Source organism: Pygocentrus nattereri, chromosome 3, assembly GCF_015220715.1.
Source record: "Pygocentrus nattereri isolate fPygNat1 chromosome 3, fPygNat1.pri, whole genome shotgun sequence".
Lineage (NCBI taxonomy): Eukaryota > Metazoa > Chordata > Actinopteri > Characiformes > Serrasalmidae > Pygocentrus > Pygocentrus nattereri.
In genome coordinates this window covers 15,801,826-15,820,921 of record NC_051213.1, presented here as the reverse complement: position 1 = coordinate 15,820,921, position 19,096 = coordinate 15,801,826, and the positions used below count along the sequence as shown (strand labels likewise).

Below are 19,096 nucleotides of genomic sequence, written 5' to 3'. Positions count from 1 at the left end.
ACAATTGCCTTACCTAAAGAACCCTTGAATAACCATCTTTGTTTTAAGTTCTAAGTTGTTTAAACCTGTTATATTTTGGCATTTTCCTCTTAGCAGTTTGCTTCTTTGCATTGGACAGCTCCACTCCACCCGTGTAGCTATGTCTGAACGGTGAAATGGGGGCTGTTCCAGCTCTCCACGGTCTCCTGTGAGCGTTTTATTACTGAGAAATGTGGAATTTCATCTTGCTGTATCCTGATGAGCCCAGTGTACAGAATGGATTAGATTTTGGACGCTATGTATTTTAATAGTGGATTACAGAGCTTAGATAACAGCGTTCAGGTTTGATGACGACCTATCCTGCTATGAACTTATAGCTGATCGTGCTATAGCAGCAATAAATCCACCGCTGGAGTGTGCGTGTATTACGCTACTCCTAACGTCACTAAAGCGAATGCGGTCAGTTCGCTCTCCACGTGTGTGTCTCGCCTCTGCCTCCCCGGTGTCGCAGCTCTGCTTCTGATTCTTTACAGAAGAGCTGAGAGAATGAGAGCTGCTGCTGAAGCTCAGCTCCGCCCTGCTGCTGCTGCGCCTGCTCGACCATCTGAAAATCAGCACTCAGATCACAGCAGATCATCTGCAGCCACTCCAGCCAACACTCACCGCCTTCGGGTTTTGGACTTGGATTTGAGATCCTCACCAAGTTCCCTCCGATGATGATGAAGAGGAGCTTTTAGGATGGACAAGCGACAGAACAGGACGGGACTGTAGGAGTGAAGAGGAAGAAACTAGATGTAGTTCAGGATGATCGGCGCGCTTCTCTGAAGGTGAATTCAACGCTGCGTGAGGTAAGATTTTCCCTTTCCGGCTAAGAGCGAGTGCTGGAGTTCTGCTTATTTAGCAGAAACTCAATCCACTCAAAGTAAATCAAATATGGCTATTGTCTGAACAAAACCCTGTTTTTGAAATGCCTGTTGCCCTTTACACTGTGTTTAAATTTCATGAGGAATGGACCAAAAGAAACTTACATTAAAAGTAAAGTATGTTTTTTCCTCCTTCTGTTGTGATTTTGGAGATGAGAGGTTTCTGTCTCTGGTGCTCTTTACTGGTCAATATGTAAAACTGCAAGTGGTCCTAATCAACTTTTTAGGTGCTCATTTCAGAATTCACTGCTGACAAATGAAGTATCACAGCTGTACGAATCTATGAGGAGACTGGGTTGAAGTTCATGATCCCTGCTAAAAAAGCCCACAGAAACCATTAATTGTTTCTGTTGGCTCCTGATGGTTTTGTAATGTGTTTTGGCTTTTTTATGGGTTGACATCACAATGTAAACCTAATGATTTAACAGGTGACCACTGGCTGATTCGAAATGCTTTACTAATGGGATCTAAAGGTGTTCTACAGGAAAATAGTGGTCAGTATAGTAAACCATTAAGCCAATTACCATCAAAAGGCAAAACCGTTAGGTTTTAATCCGAATGGTTTATAATGGTCCTTTTCAGTAGGGATAGCTGACCTCACATTTCAGCCGTTCTTGACTGAAAGTAGCTACTTGAAACCTAAAGGGGTTGTTCACAGGCCGGCCAGCCAGTGCAGTTCAAACTTTTGTCATGATCTGTCTGATCAGTCCATGTGTCCAGGTGTAATGGTATAATTGCAATTTTCTTCCAAAAGGTTAATTTAGGAGAAAATTTTAAATCGACAAATTAGTCAAGTAGCCCAGGAAGAAACAAGTGAGACAGACTAGTGAGAAGCCACATAACATTTTTAGCTGTACCCCTCACAGGCATAAGCTCTGCAGCAGACGGCTTACTGAAAATAGACCCTCACTCCTGTTGTGCTTAAGCTCGGAGCCACGAGTGAAACATTCTTGCTTGCATCAGAGTATGGTGCTTTAATTAAAGGTGGAATTTAAAGCTCAGGAATTTTGAAGGTGGGAGGTGGGAGGCAAAGTCATTAGGCCTGGGTCATGTTGAAGTCTGGGTTGTGACTGGTCATCGGTGGTGAGCTTTGCTTTCATTGATGTGCAGCATGATCTCCATACACTCCTTGAATGTGAAGCAGTACCTTAAACTTCTTCACTGACAATTTAGATTTTAGATAACCATGCATAGGTAGGTTATAGGTAAGAAATGAATAGATAGATAAATAGATACATAGATAGATACTGTAGATAGATAGATACATATTTAACAGAAAACACCATCACATTTTTCAGTATTTATGCACACTTTCCCACACTTTTCCTAAGTCAACTTTCAGTGTCAATAAATCTGCAGATATATTTTTCCATAAGTTGTTGTTATTCAAGTAATCCCTTGTTATCCAAGTAATCTCACATTCAGTGATGAGGTCTGGACTGGAGTGGTCTTTCTTCTTTTTGTCTGTTTATTGTTCTTTGTAATGGCTTCTTGACAGCAACACATCATTTCAGACTCATAATGCTGAGTTTTCTTCTCAGAGTGGAAAGATAGACAGAAACACCTGTGGATTTTTTCAGATCTGAAGCAAGAGTAGAGCTTGATTTTTCACTCAAAGATGAAAGCTTTAAGCAGTGTTCATTTGATAGGGACAGGTTTGGTCTACCAGGCTGTGCATGGTTGTTAGGAGTCCCATTTTTCTCTGTATCTTTTTATCATTTTTTGAAACTCCTGCGTCTTAATAATCAGTCCAAACCATTTACTGAAACAGGTCTTTAACAGGACTGATACTTTGATGGGACTGGTGAGAGTTATAGGACTTTAATTGGACTTTATTTAACATACTTCAGAGCAAATATATTCTCCGTTATTATCTTTTTTAAAGCAAACCTTTCTATGATGGGTCCTACATAGCTAAATTAATTTATAATCACTTTTTAAAATGACTGTTCTTCTTAGATAGGTGTAAAATAATCACCTACAATGTGTCATTGCATAACTATTGTGACAGAGAGCTCTGTTCTCTTTGGCTCTTTAAATCACATTGCAAGCCAACAAAAGAACATTGCACTATAACTGAATTAAATTCCTCAGGCTTAGGGCACAGAAGCTCCTCATGGGTTCATACTGTAATTGCCCAATGTATTATGTTTGGCGTGGTCTTAGTGGGTGTCCAGTTGTTTTATATATCAGATAAGGAGTTTAACTTAAAATCACTTCTCAGCATGCAAACTCCCTCGTTACTCATTGTGAAGCCTTAAAGGCACCCAGCTGGTTTAGAGCAGGCAAAGTGGAAGACAGGGTCTTGAATTGTTGTTTAGACAGTAGTGTTCAGGGACACAACACTGTTCTTAACTATACAGCCTTCAGCTCTGTTCAGCCTGGCCTTTCAGCATGCAATGCGAAAGGCACAGTGCAGGCCAGACTCTGAGGGGGAGGACACAAAGAGCATCAGGACAGGCTTTGTGTTGCACGGTCATTGCTATCAGCTCTTCATCAGGCTGTGTGACGGCCTGCCTCAGGTGAGTATGCAGCACATGACAGAGGGGGGGGGGGGTGTGGGGGCGGGGGTTAGACAGAGAGAGAGCATGAGAGAGGCCCATATAGCTCAGAACACAGGAAATGCACTAGAACTACTAAACAGTCTACAGGTTTTATCTCCATTACACATTGACACAAGTTGCCTCTGGCATTCAAACATTAGTCAGGCCCACCATGTGGTGTTCTCCTGCATAGGGTTTCTTGTAAGTGACTCTACATAAAGCTGTCTAATTAAATAGAGAGTAGGTCTAACAGGGCATTCTAGCAGCAGAGCGGAGCTAATTAAAACGTGTTCATTTCTGTAGATGGGCTCCTGCACAACAGCGGTTGTCCTTATTAACCTTGAAGGTCCAATAAGTAAAATGTTTAAATGCGGTGCGTAACAACCAGTGGAAGAATTCTGCTTTTATATTACATTAAAAGTAAGTGCATTACCACTGGACCTAGTAGATCTATTGTTGCACCTACAAATTTTTAGGAAACAATTTCATTTTACATCAAATCTGAGATTTCATCAGCTTTTGAATCAATTTCAATCAATTATTATTACCAAAATTATTTTTAAATATACACTGAATAAACAAATATGGCTGAAGGTATACAGACAATTTATGCAATCCACCAGTCCACCATTTGGCCAAAAATTAAGCATGTTATTACATTTTATAGAAATCTGTTTTAATTGATTCTAACATTCAAACTCTGATGCTTTTTAATTACCATCTTCATAATAATGCATTGTGTACACCAAATCATATACCTTTGCCTATCCTATTAGCATGGCACACTCAATACATACTACCATTAAGCAATATTCATTTTACAATCATTTCAGTAAATTTCAACAGTGAATTCAAGTAAGTGAATCTCTACCTTTTCTGATTGGTCAAAACAGATTATCATTATTAAAAACATTTTCTTGTGCTGGGTTTATTGATTTTGCAGTCAATTGTAAACTAATTAAACTAGACAACTGTGTAGGCCACTGCACAACTGAAACAAAACAATGCCATTTTTTACAGGCCTGAAAGCTATAAAACGTAGTTCAATAAGACTTTATATACTTCAAAGAAGCAAGACAATGTTTCAAACCATTAGACTGTAAAAGTTCTGCTGTTTTTTTCAGGTTTTACAGTACTGTACAAACGGTACAAAGTCAGAGACTTTTATTTATTTCATTTCCAGTCACTTATTTTTGGTTCTAGCTTTTCCAGTTACTTGTTTGCTTTTTCCCTAATGTTGAAAAACATGTATTTAAAAGAAAATTACACAGAAGCCTCAACAACTAAATATACCATCAGTAGAGAGACTTTCAGTTTTTCAACTAAATTTATATAGATATATTTTTCCACACCTCCAAACTTCAGTTTTAGTCATTGGTTTAGTCTCTGAGGTTTTCTAAGAACACCAGCAGCATTTTTGCTTGATTTGCAGATGTTTTTCTTTTTCAGTAACAGTTTCATGATAGCTTTGTGATCCATGGTGTTGAGCTTCTCTTGGTGTTGGAAACTCCTGATTTTTCACTTTCTTCACTTTCTGCAGTGGATTCTCCCATTTAAAATCTCCTCAGGAATATCTCCTGAAAAATGAATAGCTTGTATTCAAAAGCCATTTTGGAAAAGGAAGTTCAGATAAAGAGATTTTTCTTACAAAGGGCTTGACATCAGGTCCTATGTTCCTGTCATAAGACAGACAGTGGATAGACGATAGCATGATATTCTCAAGACAGCAAAAATGGGACAAAATGTGTGCCCTCAACTGTGCTAAAGCCTTTTCTAAGTGTAGATGTCAGTAGCACTCATCCCCACTCAAGTCTTGATCCTTCGCTGGCATTACACACCCCAGTCACTGGATAGACCATCTGCATGACATAATTGTCCCAGCAGCATTAACAGCATGCAAATATTTTCTATGCAAATGAAGTGCATTACCAGTTTACTGAAGTTAGAGCTCATAGACAGTTCAAACAGACACTCGGTGGTGTCTTAGTAGACGTTTATGGAAACACATTTTTATTTATTATAATTCAGCTGATATTAATGTTCAGTGGTATTTCTGTTTCACAAAACGGTCCAGCTGAAACTCACAGAGGATCCGGGACCAGCAATAGAAAAACAAATCCCTTCCACCCCTTCTGATAACAAGTCTAGCCAGATATCAAAGAATTTCTTGTAGTGCAACAAAATATAATACAAAGTAAGGCAGATGACAGTAACAACAGTATCAACAGTACCCACATATAACTATGTTAACAAATGACAAACAACAGCTGGTATTATACTAGAATTACAACTTCTTTAGTCTGTTGTACTAATATTTATGTTTTTGGCCATTTTAAAGGTGCGTTCTAGCCTAAAACTAACATTTTATGTAATGTGCATTGCATTCTGTAGTCTCATTGGCTTGAAAGAATTCACAAATTTGTACCTTTTTGTGCATCAGCATTTTCTCACTATAGTATCCAGCATGGGTTGCCCAAATATGTCATGTGACTGATGGAAATACCCCCATTACAACTAAGATGAATATGGTAATATCTGCAGATGTGTTATTCAGCTTCCTAGCAGTAATATTAGTTATTTGGCTTTCTTCTGAGTTCTCTAGCTAGTAGAGAAAAACATTTCAAACAGTCCACCTGAATCCACCCCAGAGCTATTGTAATTTTTTGAAAGTTCCTCACACTTTCATGATGCATCATCTGAAGGGGTTTTTCTAGCTGTTAAACAGAAAAAGCTCACTCAAGGACTACAGTGGTACCACTGAAAGAGGTGAGTAGACATGTTTCCAACAGAGGTAGCACTGGTTAAATTGTTCATTTTGAGAGGAGTGTCCCTTTAAGTGCTTTTTATAAATGGCTCATTTTAAATGGCTAATTTTGAAAGAAAATGATATCTGCCAATGATCAAGTTGTTTCTCTAGTTGACAGTATGATATGTTAATACATTTAATGTGGAGCACTCACATACATAAACCTATGATATTGTAAGCTCTGTTTATCTATCTTGCTGATCTTGAGCTCAGCAGCATGTTTTTTTTTGTAAACAGTGATGTCAATCCATATCATGACATTCACTTTTATGAAACTCACTTTTGGAAACTGCTAATTTTAGAAATGCATCTCCTGAGGATAAGGTTACCTCCAATACAATATCAGTGCAATGTACTTTTGCTCAAACTAATAGAAAGATTAGCTAATCCCTCACTTTCTCTGCTTTGGTGAGTCACATTTCTCCTCTGTAGATGTTGAGAATTCCCAAATGTGGCTCCACTTTAGCAGGAATGATATTACAGCCCGCTTCCAGTGCCCTCCCCCTCCTCTCTGCAGATAAATGGGAGTATTTCAGAGTGAGATGTAGGCTCAGATTAATGACAGTGAGATACAGCCTCTCAGTAATTACTGTCTGGAAAAGTTTAGTCTAGAGATTTGTAGATGATGCATACAGCCTTTGATGCCTTCATTGAGGCTTTGGCTCCGTTTGGCGGTGATAAATAAATTAGAGCTAATAATTCAGAGTGATGATGCTGTCTCTCAGTAAGTATCCAGCTTTTCTCAGTATCTTCTCCCTCCTCTTTTGCATATTGATTATGCGGTGAATGTATAGTGTGTTTAGTTTTGTTCCATTGTATAAATGATAGTACTACCAACTAATATCCTGGAGAGCTGGTTTAGTTCCAGACATAATCTCAGTCTCAACCAGTCTCACCAGTTAATAAATGCATTCAGAGGAGCTTTTTCAGGGTGAGGTGAGAAAGAGGAGGGTCCATTGTTTTATATGCATAGCAATGTATTGATATACATATTTTTAGGGCTGATGTGATTTTAGATTTTCTGATATTAAGATTCAGTTCCATATTCTATGTGTCTTGATTGGCCCCTCCCAGTCCTGTCCATGTGTTCATGTTGTGTTTTGGTTTAGCCCGCGTGTTCTTTGTTTTGGTTTTGTAGTCCAGCCCCCTTGTTTAGTGACTCCACCCCTGATTGCTCCCACCTGTGTTTCCACCTGTGTCTTGTGATCCCTCATTGGCCCTGTTCTATTTAAGCCCTGTCTTTGCCCTTTGTCTTGACTGGTCTTTGTCTGAATTGTTTGAATTGTCTGAACTGTCTGAATTGTTGGATATTTTATATTCTCGTGGTGTTTGGTGTTTGATTCAGTGTTCATTTCATCATGTCTGTCCCTCCAGTTCTCTGTGTTGGATGTTTGAACCTGGACTGTCTAGACTATGACCCTGGATTTGCCCTCAATAAACGTTGCTTACCTCAGCACTTGCGTCCACCTTCTCGCTCCCAACTATGTTTTAATTCTAGAATTCTAAGGAAGCTCAAATTATAAAATTGACAGATTGATTTGGCTAAAAAAAATACAAATTATATTTAAGAAAATAAGATTCAGAGTAGCCTGTCCTCATGCACAATAGTGATCTAATAAAACAGTACCTAAGCAATACAAAAATTTGAGCTGCCTTATATCAATATTTTTGGCTTCTCAGAACTGAAATATCGATATTTTATATTTTTTTATGTTTCATGGTTTCCACAAACGAGCTCAAGTGGTGTATCATTGAGCATTTTAAATTTCAATATACTATTCTGAACTTACTGATACTTACCAGGACCTAGAGATGTCCTCCACCCCTGGATTGCTAATTTTGCGGTCATGAAGATCTTGTTAATTAGCGAACTAGTTGAATCAGGTGTGCTTGGCACAGGGAAAACACTAAAATGTGCAGAGCATGGGGTTCCTCAGGACCAGTGTGGGGACACACTGTTCTGGACCAGTGATTAACTGTATGTTTTGAAGCAGCTTAAAGTGTCAACACTGTTTAATGTTTGATCCAAGTGTCGAAAGATTGCAAGATTCAATCTCAATGATGCCAAGAGTCCATCAGAGCATAATTGATTAACAGTTTTAAATGTGGCACTGGTGATGCATATGATATGTATGATATGTACACTCTTAATAGGCAGTAAAGTTGGCACCATTAAAAATATGTCAAATGTGTCAAATGTCAGAAAAAAGCTGTAAACTCTCATTAGTCATAATGTAAACAACTTTTTAAAAAAAAGTTAATTTCCACTTTACAAGCTTTCAATCAGGGAGTGGCTACAGATGTAAAGAGAGAGTCCGTGACAACTAAACATATTCTTGTTTAAGCAGCCACAGCAATGTTTTTATTTACTTGTTTGATTTTGTTTAATCCAATCATATGTATTGGGGCAGAAAATGAGGGGGGGGAAAGAGGGGTAAGACTTTTGGCTTTCTATTTTCTATTGCTGTTATACTCACACATACACACATCTTCTAAACCACTTCTCCTTCTGGTTTGCAAGGGGCAGGGGGGTGCTGGAGCCTATCCCAGCTTCCATCGGGCGGAAGGCATCTATTTTCTATTGCTATTGCACTGTGCCCCTTAAAAAACAATGATTTACAGAAAATAAATACCTAATGCACTGCTATCTAAATACGTGATGTACTGCTATATCTTCTTCAGATAGTGTGGGCTGGATGTCGAGGAACAGATCTCTCCTGTTGTCCCCTCAGCCAGATGCCTCTCCTCAGGATGTCTCAAACACCTCCCTCTTCCCTCCCCTGGACGAGTGGGAGGCACCCACCTTCACGCGGGCGGCCCAGTTCCGTGTGGCCACCACATTGGTGCTCTTCCTCTTTGCGGCAGTCAGTAACCTGGCTCTGCTCATCAGCGTGTCACGGGGGCGGGGCCGGCGCCTGGCCTCACACCTGCGGCCACTCATCATAAGCCTGGTAGCAGCTGATCTGATGATGACGTTCATCGTGATGCCACTGGACATGGTGTGGAATGTGACGGTGCAGTGGTATGGCGGTGATGGCCTATGCAAGTTACTCAGCTTCCTCAAGCTGTTTGCCATGCAGGCGTCGGCCTTCATCCTAGTGGTGATAAGCCTGGACAGACACCATGCCATCCTGCACCCTCTTGACTCGCTCAATGCACATCGCCGCAACAGAAGGATGCTGGTGCTGGCCTGGAGCCTCAGCCTGCTGCTTGCTTCTCCCCAGGTGGGTAAGACACATTAAATTAGACTATTAAAAGTGATGCCATAGAAGGACCACTTTTTTGTTTCCCTAAAGAGCCTTTCAATGGATGGTTCTCTAAAGAACCATTTGGAAACCTTTAAAAGTGTAGTGGTGGTTAATGTGGCAATAAGAAATTAATTCCTTTATTAATATGTTATCATTATTGTGATAAGTTTCTCCATAATTTGTATCATGGATATCTTCTAAAACTGCATGTATTGCAATTTTAAAGAGCCTGAAAACAGCAGCTAAATTTTTTTACCAGTTGCATGCTTTATTTCCCCTGTTCCTTCTTAAATAGTTTATTTCTGCAAAGGATAAATGTCTTAATAAATAAATATAAAGATATTGTGGTAGCATGGAGTCCATAAACCTTTAACCATCATATTCTTTCATCATGGGCTGTATTCCAGGAAGCTCTAATGAATTCAGATAACTGTGTCTTTATTATGCTTCTACAACACAATCCTTTTAAGATCCCTTTTAACAGAGAATGCTGAGGACTGAATATATGAATATTAATGAAGTCTGAAAAAGTCCATGCATTTGATGCTGCTGTTACATATGCTGTTTCTTGCTATAGGTGACTTAGGCTTAACAGACTAGAATCTCCTAACATCATGAGGTCAATATAAAAATAGAATGAAGTCACAAACCATTGAGATGCAGACTGAATTGTGACTTAGGGATCATATCATATCTCATTTCCCCTTTCTTCTTGTAAACATACCCTGGTCTAGTGCTGCTCAAGTACCTATCAACATCATAAGATCCCTAAGAGGTAATTTAGGCTTGATTTTGTTCCTTACATGTACTGAGGAAGGGTTCTTTAAATGAGAGGGAATTGTAAATATTGCACATACATTAATCATTGTATACACTGACACTGATTTCATTTACATATTCATCACTTTGCACATGCAAAAGGGCTTTACTGGTGGGTGCTCTATCAAGTGAGAATTCAAATACCTTTTTGCTGATCACAGTTTGCTGATTTCCATCTCAACACATCTAACAAACTCGGCAATTAGCCACTGAGCTGAATCAGGTGAGTTTGAGGGGAACCTCACCAAACAGGACTCCTGTTTTAAAGCATGCCACAAACTCCCCTAGAACTGAGGAGCTAATCCTCTGTATAGATCTAGAAACAAAAGCACAATCATTCAGCTCAAATGATTTCACTCAATAGAAACAACAGACCTTGAACAGATATCTCTTTGAGATATGTGTCAATAGCTAAAATCACTCAGGTTTAACTTCAGATACTCTTAAAAATAAGTGCCAAAAAGGTTTCTTTGTGTGATGCCTCAGAAGAACCACAGTTGGTCCCCTAAGAAATCTTGGAAGTGGATGATTCTTTGGAGAGCCATTTTTATAAATAAGAAGTATGAATGTAACTCTTAATAACTCATAAATCTAAATAGAAATAATTATAAACTATAGAAGCTTTAAAATAAAGTCTCTCTTTGCAGCCCCCTTAGTGGTTATTGGTGGACAAGAAATGGACTTTAAGATAACTTTAATTTATATAAGCAATACTTAAATAAACTTGATCCCCATGCCATGATTATACTTTTATCTCTCTGTATGCGAAATGTTGAATGACTATATTGAGCTGTTAGAGAGCAATGAAGAGTGAAAGGGGAACACTTGGAACTTTCTGCTGAAAAAAACAATTCACTTCTCTCCACAAAGATAACCGTGTTGAAATACAGTGGATACTACAACTGCAGTTTTCTTCAGGAAAAATAAGTAACACAGTAAAAAAAATCACACTTTTCTGAATGTTGAGTTTCTTGCTGACCTACTAAGATGAAAATCCATCTTTTCTGGTTTTGTAAATCACACACATTTCCATCAAAATACATTCATAAATAAATATAGAAAAAATGTTGCATATTTCAAGTGTGGGGCCTTTGAGCTGGCATTTGCATTGTAGGGCTGCTGTAAAAAGGCTTAAACCTTTCAAAACTTCTTCACACTCTTTAACAAACATGGCTCTTTAAGGAACCAAACGTGCTTCTTCTATGACATTTCTTGACCAAACCTTTGTGGCACCTTTTTTCAGCATGCAATCACTTAAGGCAAATAGTGATAGAAGAACTAATTATAACAATTTCATATGAAGGGGTGATAGCTCATGACATTGAATTCTGACAACTGCGTAATGGATAATTCCTATGCATTAAAAGGCTATTTAAAAAAGCAGACAGCATATCGCTCATCATAAACTCCTCCACCCAATAAAAGACACATGTAGCATCCACAATATAATAATTAGTGTGTGTCTGGATAACAAAGAATAAGGACAGAGCAGGAAATAAAAGTATTGTTAAATAATTATAGGACAGCAGTGTGCATGCATGTGTGGTGCATGTATGTTTGTGTGTTAGAATGTCATGTAGGGACTAAAATGTGCCACCACTTCACATGAGATTTATGAATTATAGGAAAGTAAAGAGTGTTATTTATAGCAGGGGAGCCACCAAGCTTTGCTGACAGCTTTATATGCACACCTGTAGATGAGCTGTGATTGGACAGGACACCTCTAGTGCCTCGGGTGCTTTCTTCCTAATCTAATATTCACTCACTGCAGAAGGACACGTGGAGGCAGGGGAGGGGGTGATGCAGCAGAAGATGGGCCAATGAAGGGTGTATACAAGTGCACCAAAGCATATGGACTCACAGTAGTATGCCTGAGCCTGACTCACTCACAATGGCTCTGAAGTGAGAGAGAGGTTCTGTCTGAGCCAGAGAAAGAAAATATAGTGCCCTGAAAAAGTATTCATCTCCCAAAATATAGGGAGATATATAATAACATAGATTATACATCATAATATTACCTCTACTACTACTACTACTACTACTACTACTACTACTAAGAAGAAGAAGAAGAAGAAGAAGAAGAAGAAGAAGAAGAAGAAGAAGAAGAAGAAGAAGATTGTAAAACATAATAAAGCAGATTTTTTTTCCATCTACAAAATAGAAGACATCTTATTAAAATGCACATATCATACTGCAAAAGTCAGAGAGCATCCTTCATTTATTTAATTTCCAGTGAAAACAGCCATTAATTACACATGTATAGAAACAAATGTATGTTTCACAAGACACTGAGAATTGAAGAGATTTGTTTTAAGATAATTCACTTACCTAAGGAAGAGAAAGTCAAAGGAAAATAAATGAAAAATAAGCATTTCCAAAACAGTTAATATGTATAAAATAAGATATATAGAAAATTGGATGTCTAATAACCATCACCATTAGATAGCCAATACTTAGCTTTTATTTTGGAGATTTTAAATCTTTTAACAGATATTTTTCTCCATCCTTCAACTGTGAGAAGTGTGACGGTGGGGAGCGAGTAGGCTGACGCATACGCTGAGATAAGTGACTTTTATTAAGGGCAAATCCAGGGCCGTGGTCATGACAGTCCAGGTTCATATAGCCAGCACGGATAGATTGAGGGACAGACATGATGAAATACAAACAAATCCAAACTATACAAACCGCACGTCAGAACAGGCTTACAAACAATTCAAACATCAAACATGAATCATATCAAACAAAAGACCAACAAGAAACTCAGGAAAACACAGGGCTTAAATACAAACAGGGATAACGAGGGATAACAGAACACAGGTGGAAAACAGGTGGGAACAATCGGGGCGGAGTCAGAAAACATAGGGGCCGATCTAGGAAGGAACCCAAACAAAGAAGCACAGGACATGTAAACAGATGCACATGGAAGACTGAAACATAACATGAGCACATGGACAGGACTTGGAGGGGCCAGTCGTGACAGAAGACAACTTGGTACTATAGATCTAAAAGGATATGTAACCATCAAGTTACTGAGAAATAGAAATAGACCGAAAACTAAAAGCTGCTGATGTTCACAGAATAATGAACTGGCTACCCAGTCCAGACCTCAGCATTGCTGAATGTGTTTGGGATTAGTTGGATCATGAGATGCAGAAAACACAACTAACCTCTAGACTGAAACTGAGAGTGTGAAAAAATATCCTTGCAGACTTCTATGAAAAACTGAAAGTAAGTCTTCCAACACAAATAGAAGCTGTAACAGAGGGAAAGGGTGGATATACAAAATACTGAAAAATGTATATTATATATAGAGAGGCACCTGTCTTTTGTGCATTGTATGCAACAATTAAATTACAAGCCTAAAGTTATTAGTTATCTTTCTACCTAGCTATTAAATTAAGACAGGCACAACTCAAGCTCAACAAATAAACAAAAAATACTCGCTGCCAGGTCTTACAGCACCAATCAGAAAGTAGAGCTTTTGTTGCTCTCACAAGACTGATGATGTGTCTCAAAGAATATGTCTTCAGATTTACAACCCCAATTCAAATGAAGTTGGTGCGTTGTGTAAAACAAATAAAATCAGAATACGATGATTTGCAAATCCTTTTCAACCTGTATTCAATTGAATACACTACAAAGACAAGATATTTAGTGTTCAAACGGATAAACTTTATTGTTTTTTGCAAATATTCACTCATTTTGAATTTGATGTCTGCAACACGTTCCAAAGAAGTTGGGACAGGGGCAACAAAAGACTGGGAAAGTTGAAGAATGCTCAAAAAACACCTGTTTGGAACATTCCACAGGTGAACAGGTTAATTGGAAACAGGTGAGTGTCATGATTGGGTATAAAGGGAGCATCCCTGAAAGGCTCAGTCGTTCACAAGCAAGGATGGGGCGAGGTTCACCACTTTGTGAACAACTGCATGAGCAAATAGTCCAACAGTTTAAGAACAACGTTTCTCAATGTGCAATTGCAAGGAATTTAGGGATTTCATCATCTACAGTCCATAATATCATCAAAAGATTCAGAGAATCTGGAGAAATCTCTGGAAGTAAGCGGCAAGGCAGAAACCGAACGGTTGGATGCCCGTGACCTTCGATCCCTCAGGCGGCACTGCATTAAAAACCGGCATCATTCTGTAACGGATATTACCACATGGGCTCAGGAACACTTCAGAAAACCACTGTCAGTGAACACAGTTCGTCGCTCCATCTACAAGTGCAAGTTAAAACTCTGCCATGCAAAGCGAAAGCCATATATCAACAACACCCAGAAACACCGCCGGCTTCTCTGGGCCGAGCTCATCTGAGATGGACTGACGCAAAGTGGAAACGTGTCCTGTGGTCTGACGAGTCCACATTTCAAATTGATTTTGGAAATCATGGACGTCATGTCCTCTGGGCCAAAGAGGAAAAGGACTGTCTGGATTGTTATTAGCGCAAAGTTCAAAAGTCAGCATCTCTGATGGTATGGGGGTGTGTTAGTGCCCATGGCATGGGTAAGTTGCATATCTGTGAAGGCACCGTTAATGCTGAAAGGTACATCCAGGTTTTAGAGCAACATATGCTGCCATCCAAGCAACGTCTTTTTCAGGGATGTCCCTGCTTATTTCAGCAAGACAATGCCAAGCCACATTATGCACGTGTTACAACAGCGTGGCTTCATAGTAAAAGAGTGCGGGTACTAGACTGGTCTGCCTGCAGTCCAGACCTGTCTCCCATTGAAAATGTGTGGTGCATTATGAAGCGCAAAATACAACGGAGACCCCGGACTGTTCAGCAATGGAAGTTGTACATCAAGCAAGAATGGGAAATAATTCCACCTACAAAGCTTCAATAATTAGTGTCCTCAGTTCCCAAACGCTTATTGTGTGTTGTTAAAAGGAAAGTTGAAGTAACACAGTGGTAAACATGCCCCTGTCCCAACTTCTTTGGAGCGTGTTGCAGGCATCAAATTCAAAATGAGTGAATATTTGCAAAAAACAATAAAGTTTATCCGTTTGAACATTAACATTAACATTAAATATCTTGTCTTTGCAGCGTATTCAATTGAATGTAGGTTGAAAAGGATTTGCAAATCATCGTATTCTGTTTTTATTTATGTTTTACACAACGTTCCTATTTCATTGGAATTGGGGTTGTATTTTAATTACCTGCTTAATAAGTGAAATGTTTGGCATACATTTATGACTCCACATAAGACAAGTTTCACCATCCCCACTGTAAAATATGATGGTTTAAATCTAGTGTTCCACACATCAAGATGATTATGGGCATGTTTTTGAGCAGGAGGGATGCGCAGTCTGGTCAGGATGGATGGGAAGGTGAATGACGTACAGTACAGAGTACTCGTGGATAAAAAAACGATGCTTTCTCCCTAAAAGCTCAAACTGAGGAGGAAGCTTGTCTTTTTGCATAACAGTGACACACACTGCCAGAGGAGTGTCTTAAAATTTGTGTTGTATCAAGCATCTGTAGAGACCTTAAAGATGCTGTCCACTGTCTGTCCCAATGTAAGCAAGCTACGCTTTAGCAATTTCACAGAGCGATAAACAATGCTAACATCACATCAACAACCTTAATTCATTTACACTGAAAGATTACTGTCTGCAGTAGCTGTGAGAGTTCAACCAAATACAATGGGGAAGAATATGAATATTTGACATTACTGTATTTTTCTTTTAATGTTTTTTTTAATTATTGTTTTGGGTCTGAAGTGAGAAAGTGTCAGAGTGATCAAAATCTTTGATTGTGACAGTCATTTATGTGAAAAAAACGTGTCTGGAGCTGAGCAGTTGTCTAAGGCACTATAGACAGAATCAGATGGAATGAGTAGGAGTGAGTGAAAGCTTATGAGGCAGCGTGCCAGCAGCATTAAAAGTCCTGGCTATTAATTAAATTTGCGAATGCAAAGAAGACAAATGGAGAGGTTTAAAACAACACCCACACACAGGATGGCTCTCCACATTCAATCACATTCTCAGCTTTTTTTAATGAATATCTATAATTGTATTTTGCAAAAAGCTTGCCATTTGTTAATACTTTACTGCTATACATAAAGTTTTAATTTTCATAATTACTTCTGAAGCTGTGCAATTAGAACTTTCAGCACTTTTCAGAGTTTTCTCTCTTACCCTCCTGCAGCTGTTTATCTTCAGAACAATCAAAGCAGACCACTTCGACTTCACTCAGTGTGTGACCCATGGCAGTTTCCATGAAAGATGGCAGGAGACCGTCTACAACATGTTCCACTTTGTTACTCTGTACGTCATCCCGCTGTTGGCCATGAGCTTCTGTTACACTCACATCCTCATCGAGATCAACCGACAGGAGCACAAAAATAAAGGTAGCCACAGCACACCTTATCTGCTGCTTCTTGAACACAGTGGATAGCATTCATTCATTAGGTCTCAGCATACCATGCAGCTAATTATTTTCAAGTAACTTTCTTGATGACCCAGGATTCTTTTAGACATATAGTTTATGACAGCCATTTGAGCCTGCAGCTGTTTAGCCAGCCCATAAGTAATAAGAAGCTGTTGCTGTTCATGTTACCTCGAAAAGTTTGTGATCTAGAGTGGGGTTTTCTGTGTCCTCTGTGCAGCCGGAGAGTCGTGTCTCCGGCGCAGCCGAACTGATATGATCCCCAAAGCACGTATGAAGACGCTGAAGATGACCATCATCATCGTCATGTCATTTATAGTGTGCTGGACCCCATATTACCTGTTGGGCATCTGGTACTGGTTTCAACCAGAGATGCTGAAGGTCACTCCCGAGTACGTCCACCACCTGCTCTTTATTTTTGGCAACCTGAACACCTGCTGTGACCCGGTCATTTACGGCCTATATACGCCCTCCTTCCGTGCTGATCTGGCACGCTATTGGGGCTGCCGCAAGTCAGGAGACTCACCTCGCTCTGTGGAACGACTGTCCGCCCAGCAGGGACCTCACAGCGGAGAGCAGGAGTCTGACCCACCCAGTGTTAAAGGGGCAGAGGGGTAAAGAGATAAATATGGACAGGGTTGTCTCCTGAAGCATTATACATAGTATCAAGCAGAAGTGCAAACACAGAACCTGATGGTGAAGTGCACTGAGGGTCCATGGGAAGGAAGCAGTGCACATGTTTCTAACGATTGAGGTCACACGTCTTTTCAGAGATGTAGTGACCACCCTTTAAACACTGTAATGCTGTTATTTGATAAATTAGTGTTGCATTCACAGCAACAGATCTTTAGGAATACCTTGCTCTTGCAGAGTGGTCTTTACTGCATGAATCAATTGAGCCTCCATTCATGTTTTCAAACCTGAAGGTCACTGCTCACTTGCCTGACCCGCAGGAGTGATTCCAGTGTGCTCAGATGAGCAGCCACAGTCTCTGCAGTTTAATAACCTTGCGCAGTGTGCACAGAGTCCACAGTGACTGATTAACAGGGATCAAGGGTGTTTAAAGCCAGTGCTGCACTCTGCCTACAGGCTATGGGCATTAGCACATTTGACAATTTGGAAAGAATCTGATTTCATACAGCGCGGCATTGAAAATAGCTTAGCACGGAATGAAACCAGATATTTTGTGCAAGTCTAGATTAACTGCATGGTCTTCAAAGAACCACTAGTTCGCGTATTATGTGCACCACGAGTTCAGTATGCCTGGCTTCTGGATCAATGTAGATATATGTGTATATGCAGCCCGCATACTGTGACCAGTGTAATTCAATAACACTTTCTCACACCCTGCCTTTACTGTACGTCCCTGCACTTTTTGAATGTTGTAGATTGTGTTCTGTAAGAGTGTGCCAAGAGTACAGTTGTGTTGTGTTCTTCTCCTGCAGAAGCAGAAACAACTCTGAATGTTAATCCCAATGAATGTGCAAACATAGTGATCTGTAAAGGGGGCAGCTGAATTTTGATCAGCACTAATCATTAATATTCATACCTCATGGGGATGCTCTCACAGACACAGGCATTGCAAAGTTCTGGACTGAAAATGATTTTCTCAGCCAAAAACTGACCCTAAAATAAAGCAGCATAAATCACCTTGTAAAAGCTTCAAGAGAAACTGAAAACTTGCATCAGTAAAATTGTTGCTGCCTTTTAGTGAGCAGAGTGTCAGGTGGGTGAAATGTGTTAGCACAACAGTCTAATCAACTTCAAGCCCAGTGCTGCAGACCTTTCAAATGCTCTGAGTTTTACTGTCTGCCTTATCAGCTGGCCTGCACACTGCCCAACAGCACCAAGCACATGTTATTCAACAGAGCGGACTGTAGCGTCTGTCCAGTCTGAGACAGAAGAATTGGACACATGTAGTGTAGCCCATTCTCAAGTTTAGCTATTTATGGTTTTGTGGGGATTGACTTGTACTAGATTAATAAACCTTTAATGTTCACTGACCTGTCAGCAGTCCAGTGTTTCATTCCTTGCTCCTATAAACTTTTGCATGGATGCTTGAAATTCCTATCAGTTTTCAAAATTTCCATATAATTAAATGACAGAGAGAAATTGTGCTACATTTAAAGGTGAATGATGCCATCACATAATTAAATTTTTAAGATATAAGTAAATCCTTTCAGTGTGCTTTCCTCTGTAATGCTCCATTCTGGAAAAACTTTGGAATTGTTCACAGTGGTGCTGATAGGTACTACATCATCTGGTATGAATAAGCTGCCTAATGTCTGATGCATTGTTTGGTGACAAGGTTTTGGCCTAAAATGTTGTTAATCTGTTTATTTTTATTCATTAATGGTAGGGGGGGTTACAAACAGAGCGGTATTTTGC

The 19,096-nt window shown here is 39.5% G+C and overlaps 1 protein-coding gene across 2 annotated transcripts; it reads left to right on the top strand.

Moving 5' to 3' along the window:
• The first annotated feature begins 426 nt into the window (after positions 1-426).
• LOC108436550 (gonadotropin-releasing hormone II receptor-like) lies at positions 427-18,711 on the top strand. Of its 2 annotated transcripts, none has more exons than XM_037537341.1 (4): positions 427-827; positions 8,938-9,475; positions 16,469-16,670; positions 16,929-18,711. In XM_037537341.1, the coding sequence occupies exons 2-4, from the start codon at positions 8,948-8,950 to the stop codon at positions 17,324-17,326; spliced, it is 1,128 nt and encodes a 375-aa protein (XP_037393238.1). In that variant the 5' UTR covers positions 427-827; positions 8,938-8,947; the 3' UTR covers positions 17,327-18,711. The 2 variants fall into 2 exon arrangements, with proteins under 2 accessions (XP_037393238.1, XP_017568580.1); XM_017713091.2 differs by having other exon boundaries at positions 429-827; positions 8,934-9,475.
• Positions 18,712-19,096: the final 385 nt, after the last annotated feature.